The 9,225-nt window shown below is 36.7% G+C and overlaps 1 protein-coding gene across 5 annotated transcripts in view; it reads left to right on the forward strand.

Annotated features, from left to right (window-relative positions):
• LOC119226434 (protocadherin-9) overlaps positions 1 to 4,756 on the forward strand; it is a 159,529-nt gene extending 154,773 nt beyond the window's left edge. For all 5 annotated transcript variants that reach the window (XM_037484432.2, XM_037484440.2, XM_037484450.2 and 2 more), the window contains one exon: positions 2,819 to 4,756. In XM_037484432.2, the coding sequence (XP_037340329.2) occupies positions 2,819 to 3,189 (371 nt within the window). In that variant the 3' untranslated portion in view covers positions 3,190 to 4,756. The remainder of the gene's footprint in view (positions 1 to 2,818) is intronic.
• The last annotated feature ends 4,469 nt before the right edge of the window (positions 4,757 to 9,225 follow it).

Raw genomic sequence — 9,225 nt, forward strand, 5'->3', positions numbered from 1 at the left:
TTGCACATCTTAACAGATATATATGTTTGAAATGAAACGTTATCTGTTGTAATGTACTACGTAATATATTGCTGTATATACATAATACTGTTGTATTATTTTCTAAGCAATGATGCTTTATGCCTTAAGTGGTCTTTCAATCAGGTTGTGCCTCAAACAAACAAAGTAACCCTATGCGTGCAGGAATTAGAAGAGAAAATGACTGATTCAAACGATCCTCTGCTGCCCACTGATTGTACCAATCTACATGCAAATTTCAAATGCTTGTTGCACACAGGGAACAGCAACCCACAAAGTGCCCCTTGATAAATGATTGTCTTTGCTTTTGTTACAAACCAATAAATATAAATATGGACATTGCAGTCATCTAATTGCTGTTATCAATACACAATCATTTAATATCACAAACAAATATATTATGATTAACAAGGCAGTCAGGGTTTTTGTTTGTTTTTCTAGAACACTGATTACAAAGTTGGAAGAAGTGACTTTAGGGACATACCCATTATATTGACTTCATTATAATCACATGCCAAACAATACAAAGACAGCAAATAGTCAGAAAAATAGCAATACTGTAAATTGCTCCTCTGCTCCCCACTGCACACCATCTACATGTGCAGAGACCTTTCTCTCTCTCAGATATTGCCCTTAACAGGTCCTCAGATGTCTGATTACTCCTCTACATTTGAGGAATCTATCTTACTGTCTCCGGGTACCATGTATTACTGCTCTCTGTGATTGAACTACACATTCATGAAGAAGAGTGACTGACTCTATCTTTGGTGTCCGAGCACCATTCAAATTGTAAATCTAAATGTCCTGTCAGTCTGTAGCCTCACAGCAAGAAGGTCCTGCCTTTGAAACCCAATTACTTGCCTTTTTGTGTAGAGTTTGAATATTTTCATCGTGTCTCCTATATACTTTGATTCCTTTCATTATCTTAAAATTAGATGTTATGTCTGTTATACCCTACTCCATTAATAATGTTTAACCCTATATTGACTAATTCAATTCAAACTAACAAAGAGTAAAAGATACGGGCAGAAGTTTAACAAAAAAAGAACGTTTTCACCAGCTAAATAGTTTTTTGTTAAGCAAAGGGACAAGTTAGGACCAATAGTTATCTTTTCTCTATTCTTTTTTTAGAGAAACAAAAACAGATGAATGCATTATCATTTGAATCTATTGTTGTAAAGTAAGCCAATAATTACAAAAACAAAAAGTATAGGTTGGTGCCTTAGAAAAGAAGAATAAATCCGACAATGGCTTAGAATTGTTAAAATTACAGAGGCCATAATATTTATGTGTTATGGATGCTTTTCTATCAGGCACAATTTCTAAAAATAAAGCCTATTTTGAATGTTTTTATGTGATGGATGTTGATCATACAATAGGTCAGACTGTAAGGGTTAGAGAGCAATGTCCTGCTGATCATTTATTGTGTAATTGTAACTTCAACGTTTTTTGTGGGTCATTCCCAAAACAGTGTCGAGTGATACTGAATTCTCTTTCAATGAATGTTGTATGCACTGTATCTACAGCTCTTTCACTTACAGTGTCAAACAATGTCCTAATATATTGAAATGTTTGAGATGAACTGATAGAAGACGTAAAGGACATAAGGAAAGCCATTCTGGGGTAGCCTGAGTACTGAGTGAATGTCAGACATCATTACAGAGTAGTACATTATGCTGCGCATCAGTATATTTATAATATATTATGTAGGCGATGTAAATGTTTCTTAGGATTTAAATGACAGTGCTCAAAGAGAACTCATTCATCCTTTCATCCTCCCAAGATTTATAGCCCCCCGTGTTCTCCAGTCTCGGAAAGCAAGCTCATTTATTTTTCCAACTACAGGTTGGTCCAGTGAATCCCTTACTCTAAATGAGCACAGGAAACCAGCCGATGCAGTTTCAATGGGTTTTAAAAAAAATTATGCCCCTAAAATGGGTTTGAAAAGTTTCCCGATGTAGAGATAACAGTCTTTGACAGTAAAGATAATTTTTGGTTCTTTCCTTTCAACTTCAAGAAGGGATATTTTTATACCATTCATTTGGTACCAATATGTTTTAATGGACACATTATTGCTGCTTTAATGATGTTCACAGGCAAGGGTTTTCTATTGTTTAAAGTGCATTATTTCTGTACCAAAGAAGAAGTTATAGGGAGATTGCTGTGTTGATGCTGAGCATGTAGAGGACCTAGGTTCGGTCAGTGAGTCCACCGTGTGGTGCTGGAAACATTCCCTTTAGATACTAGTCCATAAGAAAGCAGCATGCTATGGTGACATTTTTTTCAGCTCAACCTTCATGTGCACAACTTCTTTTCCATCAAATCCCAAAAGTACTCTTTTGGATTGAGACCATTGCAGTACACTTTTTGTCATGTTGGTAGAACAGGCTTCATGTGCTTTGTGACATGGTTAGCCTGATGGAATTAGCCATTACAAAATGAATAGATTTGTGTCCATAGATGATTGTAAACGGTCTGCAACGAGGATGGGCTTTAGAATGTTTTAGAATTTAAACAACGGTTAATTGCTAATGAAATTACCGACTTTACATCTCTAGCACATGACAATATAAATCCCTGGATATGACTATGAGTAATATATTTTTTTCTAACTCAATAACTAGCATGTTTTCTATAAGTACAAGATTTTAATAATGATCAATATATTTCTTTCATGGATGCAGAATTAACATTAACTTAGTTGTAATATGTTGGAATATATAAAGGACTGAAACAATCTGATGATGATCCAGGTATTATTGATGATCTATATATTTTTTTACCTTTTTTTCTCCTTTAGATGGCCCCCTGGGACCTCGTGGCTTAGTGGAAGCTACAGAGATGTGCACACAGGAATGCCTTGTCCTGGGACATTCAGACAACTGCTGGATGCCCCCGACGTTGGGAACGTATCAGCAGCCCAAGTCACCCGTGTCTAGCTTTGGATCTCAGAGGGAGTGGGGTCCCAAGGAAAAACTTCTCAACGGACATACTCTAACCAGAACCTGGAAAAATGAAAGTGGGCAGTCCAAGCATTTTGTAGACAGGAAGCAGTTTGGGAGCGGAGAGGGACACTTCACAAGCAGTGTCATGGCTGATATTCCGCTAGTGAGTCTGAAGTCCTGCCAGCCTGCCTCCTGCCCAGACAGCCCTAAGGACCAGCAGCTATAAGATGGACTTTGCTTCTGTGCTGTGTGATATCCACCTGAGCTCCTCCTATTTTTTTGTTACTTTTCTGTTTCTCGTTTCATCTCTTCCCACTTAAGTTGATGCTTCTGCCACATGTAGGCAACAAAACTATAATACGTATGTTGCGTTCTCTACAATTCAACATTAGAATGGCTCTTGAGAAAAACATCTTTTACCTTCATGGATTTCTTCAATTTTACGTTTTCTGTCCACTTCATGTGCGATCTAAACAAGAGGAGGACGGACATGCAGTAAATCGAGAAAAAAAGTTTTAAAAAAAGTACCATGGCTGACCAGTATATACACATATTTGTGGTGTGGTTGTTATTGAGTCTTTCAGGACTATATTATTCAACACAATCAAAGAAAATGGAATTGCATTTCGCATAGTGTTCTAATAACACTGTTAGTAGACACTTGTTTATTCTGTCATTGTCTGTGAGATGTAAATAAGACTTATTAACCACTCTCATGTACATGTAATAACCACAGTGAATAGGACAGTTCTTGGCTGTCACCATAATTGCTTGTCATTAGGATTTGGGATTTCAACTGGAAAAAAGGTATGCCATTTTGCATTATGTACAACAAGTAAACCTTGACCTAATTCTTTTAAACCTGATGGTTGTTTTGAAACATTTTTCCATCCCCTAATATACTCAATGTTTCCCATATTTCATAAAGAGCTTTGTCAATTACTGCAAAACCACAGGCAAACAAAAAAAAAAAACATTTTGTATGAAAGATTTCAGTGCTCAATATGTGCATTATAAAAATCAAAAGCTTCAAAGCTCTTCTCTATAAACTGATTTTGAAAGTGTTCAGTACAATTAAATAGCAATATATTTGTAAATGGCTAAATGTTTTATCTAATGTTGATATCATTGTATAGATTTTATTCAAATTGTGATTTATTTGACTGCAATCCCTCAGTAGTACCTGCAATTTATTGGTATATGTATATATATTATTTACACACAGACTATTATTTTCCACACTTAAGAAAACACAGGTAAAGATAACAATTGAATAACTGTGCCTCCATAATGTTTCTTCAAATACTAAATTGTGCTTATTTAAAATATGATAACATGTCGTCAACAAAGACTTGATGATCAAATGCCTTATGCATTGGAGGTTTACCAAAATACACATCACACAGACATAAAAGTACATAATCTGGTTTTTGATACTGTAGGAAATGCAGATAATGGGTCAACCATAAAAGATCATCTGTCAAGTTAGTTTTATTCCACAGCATGGACGGCAAATTAAACAATGGAATAGCATGCTAAATAATATAGATTTAAAAATGATTCAGTCTTTTTATTTTGTTGTAACATGGTTTATTTGTGCATTAAGGAGACATTCAGTTTGTAACGCACTTTCATATTTATGTCACAATATAAAGTTAAATGGGATGGAGTAATTTGCTTATCGCAATATGTTTGTCAGTTGTGAGGGTGTTTGACATCACAGATACTGAAACAGTTAATCCTTGTTAATACTCTACAGGTATACAGCTACTGCAATAAATGTTTTAATAATGTGTATTGTGTGAAGATTTTGGTATACATTACATTACATGTCATTTAGCTGACACTTTTATCCAAAGCGACTTACAATAAGTGCATTTCAACCGTAGAGATACAAACTCAGAAGAACAAGTAACAAGAAAGTACAATTTTAATCAAATAAGCCATTTCAAAACATGTTAAAGATACGTGTCATTATAAGTACAATTTAAGTGTTGCAATTTGTAAGTGCTACAGTTTGTTAGTGTTTTAGTCAAGATAGAGTCTAAAGAGGAGTGTCTTTAGTTTGAAGATGTCGAGGCTCTCTGCGGTCCTGATGTCATCAGAGAGCTCATTTCACCATCTGGGAGCCAGGACAGCAAAGAGTCGTGATCTCGCCGAGTGCTTTTCTCTCAGTGAGGGAGGAACAAGAAGCTTGGCAGATGCAGAGCGGAGTGTGCGGGTTGGGATGTAGGGTTTCACCATGTCCTGGATGTAGAATGGACCCCATCCATTCACAGCATGGTATGTGAGAACCAATGTTTTGAACTGGATGCGGGCAGCCACTGGAAACCAGTGAAGAGAAAAAAATGTGATTTACTTTCTTTCCCTTGTAACAGCCAGATTCTTATCATCAGTCAACATTCATTGCATTGCATCCACGTCCTTAAACATCAGATACACAGCGTTATTGTCCCTGCCAAAATAAAATCTAGAATGATGAAATTCTGGGAGGAGGTTGCTATAGAAAACAGGTTTAGCCATCGAAAGACAGCTGTTTACAGATTACTTTTGTTTCATAACTTAATCATATTTTTCTAACTTACACAGCACTTAGACAGCAACCACATTCTACTGGAGAAGGGTAGACTCAAATCACATGCATGCAATTGCTCACTGACAACGTGCATACATGTAGCTGCTCAACCCCAACACCCAAATCCCTGTGGACCCTAATGTCGGTACGATAGCCTACAATGCTATCTGCCACTCTTTTTATTCAAGTAATCGTAGATGTACCTACTCGTTGCTCATTTACACTGACCAAAATTCAACGGCAGCATTGGTGGGATTCCCTCCAACACTTTGATGTGATGCTTTGCTGCTACCCAAGCAACCTAAGCTTGAGACCGATCACACCTTGGCTGCCCACTCTCGCCACTGCCTCCAGTCATCTCTCCCGAACATTGACTACTTCTGCAGATGATAACAACATCTAGATTATGTTCACTGGGAGGTCAAAACACTATTTTTATTTCTGTACCTTCTGCTTCATAAAAAGAGACATTTAAAGCAGTTTATGCCTGTAAGGTGTTCCTAATGCTAACCAAGAAGTGGTTACTTGAACTGGTTCAGCCAAACGATCAAGTCTGTGGGGCTTGGGAGGGCTTTGAGCTGTGTTCAAAATTAACAGCGTCTTACAATAAACTAATCACGGAAGAATAGAGATGTTGCACATTAAGTAAAACAGCAGAACCAGGACTACAAGCACAATCAAGCCAGATCTACATGGTCCAAACACAACTCAAGAATACTCAACAAGTGAATTGTTAAATATTATTATTTATTTGTCGAAAAATTGTCAACATGACACATCCCTAAATGTGTGTAATCACTTCGGTAATTCACTATCGTAGTGGTGTTTGAGAATTGCCTGACTGATGATTTTTATCTATAGAAGGTGATGTGAAAATAGTTGAGCATATTCCATGGACAATACTTTTTTCAATTCCATTTTGGGAATTTTTGATGGCACTGTATAGTGGAAAAAGACCTAGTAATTTCCAAAACTACACCTTCAATAAAAAAGTGAAACTAATAATACATTATTCATCTTTCCAAAGATGTTTAAATGAAAATGCAGTATTGTTCTCATCAACTCACAAGCAATCAGCATACATTACCATGCTACTAGTGGCCAGTAATAAAGGGCCAGGCACCCTGCTTAACTGGTGAAGTAATTCTATTTTCTTTATTCTTTTAGGTTTTCTTTCTAGCTTTAACCTCATTTGATATATTTATCAGCTGTTGCCCAATGGACCCTGCTTAAATTCCTTTTTGCCATGCTAGCTATCGACTTAGGCAAGAATAGTTTCTGAGAAGCTTCAAAGCTAATTGCCTTGGAAGTGTGAGGGGAAGTAAATTAGTGTCACGCCACAACCAAGAAAAAGGTTCCCAATCGCATTTTCTTTTTATATGGGTTTGAGAATATTTTTCTTAGGAAAACCTCTGTGCACAATGTGGAACAAAATTAATGTTCAACGGGGAATGAGTCACAGAGAGGGCATACACTTCAGAAAGAAGAAGAGACCACTCTATGCAAAAAAACATTTAACAGACACAGCACCATCTACACATTTTGAAGGCCTTATTAGAAGATAATAAATGCTCAAAGTAATGTTAGTCTGCTCCAAGACATTAGATAGTTTCATTTCATCTCTGAATGTGGGATGATTCAGTCCGCATTTTACAGACCATGTGGCCTTGTGACTCTAAATATCTTCAGCCGGGGGGGGATTCCCGTTTGGCTAACTGGAAAAAGTCCCCAATGGTAGCCAAATATCTGGAAAACAGTAACAGTTTTAAAAAGAGACATTTTCTCTATGGACTGCAGTCAAGAAGGTAAGAGCTGTGCCATCCAAAGCTATATAACTCAAGTTGTCTTTTTCTACCAAATACAGTAGTTATTCCCGTGAATAATACATGGTACCACATTACCATATGGCACATTTGGTAGGTATAAAGATATTGTAAGAGTTTATTAACACCAATGGCAATTTGCAGAGATTCAAATATAAAATATTGCGCAAATGACAAGTACCAAATGCTTTCCAAAAGAAAAGCTCAATTACTCTCACTGATTAAATTAAACCATGAGAATAAGTTTAGTTTCATCACTAATTGTAGATATAGTTGACAGCCATATCGAACAAATTGCCTTGAATTAAATTTGGTAAAAAAATAAAAATGTATCCCACATCTAATGTCATATAGATCTATGGCAGACATGGAGCAGGTATCTACACTGTAGAAAGTCAGTAACATATACGGTAAAAACTTTCAAAATCCAGACAGTAACAGACTGTTAAATTGAAATCGGTTAAATTCAGTTTATTTCACAGTGAAACACCATAAATGTATATGTCAGCACAGAAAGTTATCTTCGCATCCACATTGTGTAATAAATATGTTTAATTACTGATAATTGTACTAGAAATTGTACTGACATCAGAAATGCACTGTAATATGGGAATCATTCAATATTATGATTTTAAATGAATTACTGTTAAAAATATTGTTAAATATACGGGCCATTGTGCACTGTAAAAAAATCAGTTGAAAATATGGTGAAATACTGGCAGCTGTGAAGCTGTTTACGGTGGAGTTCTGGCAACCACAGCTGTCAGTATTTCACCGTATTTTCAGCAGATTTCTTTTTTGTGTACATAACTTCAATGCATATTGAAAAATTCTTACCACGCAATTACCATCTTATTATTCTATAAAGTAGAGCACATACACTTATTAAAGTTTTTGCAGTAGTCAATATAAGCAGTTGCACATGTCTCACAAAGTTGGAATAAAGAGAAATAGCTTTAGCTGGCCTTAACCAGCAGGTAAATGTGCAGTACCATGGAACTCAGTTGGAAATATTGAGTATGAAGAGAGTTGCAGTAATTTTCTTGAGATATTGTCTTGCCTAAAGCCGACACCACAACCTTTACAGGTATCTGTGTGTATGAAAACTATATGTATGAAGACTCCATGACAGTGTCAGAGTCTAAGCTGAGGCCTATGCATCTTTGTCCAAAACTCTGAACTTAATGATCTCCATTAAAATAAACATCAGAACAATATAATAATATTGAATGCCCTGAAGAAGAGAAAGATGACCGAGGAGGAGATGATGAGAGAACATGAACTGTCATGGCATACCCAGAGCAATAACTATGACAGATTAAATGTCTGTCAGGATAAATTGTACCTTAGCTACCTCCTCTTGTATGACCTTATACCACAAACCTGAGTCATTCGAGTTATTATCTTAACAGATTTCACAGTAAAATATTGTAGGTCAAAATAGTGAGTGAATAATGAGGCCTTCTTATGAAATAACATCAAGGACCCTCCAACACAAATAATAAACAAGAACTAGAGTGGTTCTGTGACGCTGTACTGTTGGTTTTCATATATTAATTGCATTTGTCATAATTACATTGGTGACCCTGTTAAACATTACATAATGTTATTGTGATGCCCCACACACACATAATGAGTGTGTGTGGATGGTGCCTACCTAACTGTCTCCCTACAGGTGAGCCTGGGTGGGGCATTGTCCTGATGGCTAATGGAGAGCACCTGGGCCCGTTGTCTCTCCTGAGGTCTATATATGCCAGGCTCCTGCCAGTTGGAGAGGGGGGACTCGAGAGGAGGCAGCCCCGGCCTTCGCTCCGGCAGTATTCTCCATGCGTTTTCAGTTGTGTTGAATTATTCTCTTCATGCA

This window comes from Pungitius pungitius, chromosome 4, assembly GCF_949316345.1.
Source record: "Pungitius pungitius chromosome 4, fPunPun2.1, whole genome shotgun sequence".
NCBI lineage: Eukaryota > Metazoa > Chordata > Actinopteri > Perciformes > Gasterosteidae > Pungitius > Pungitius pungitius.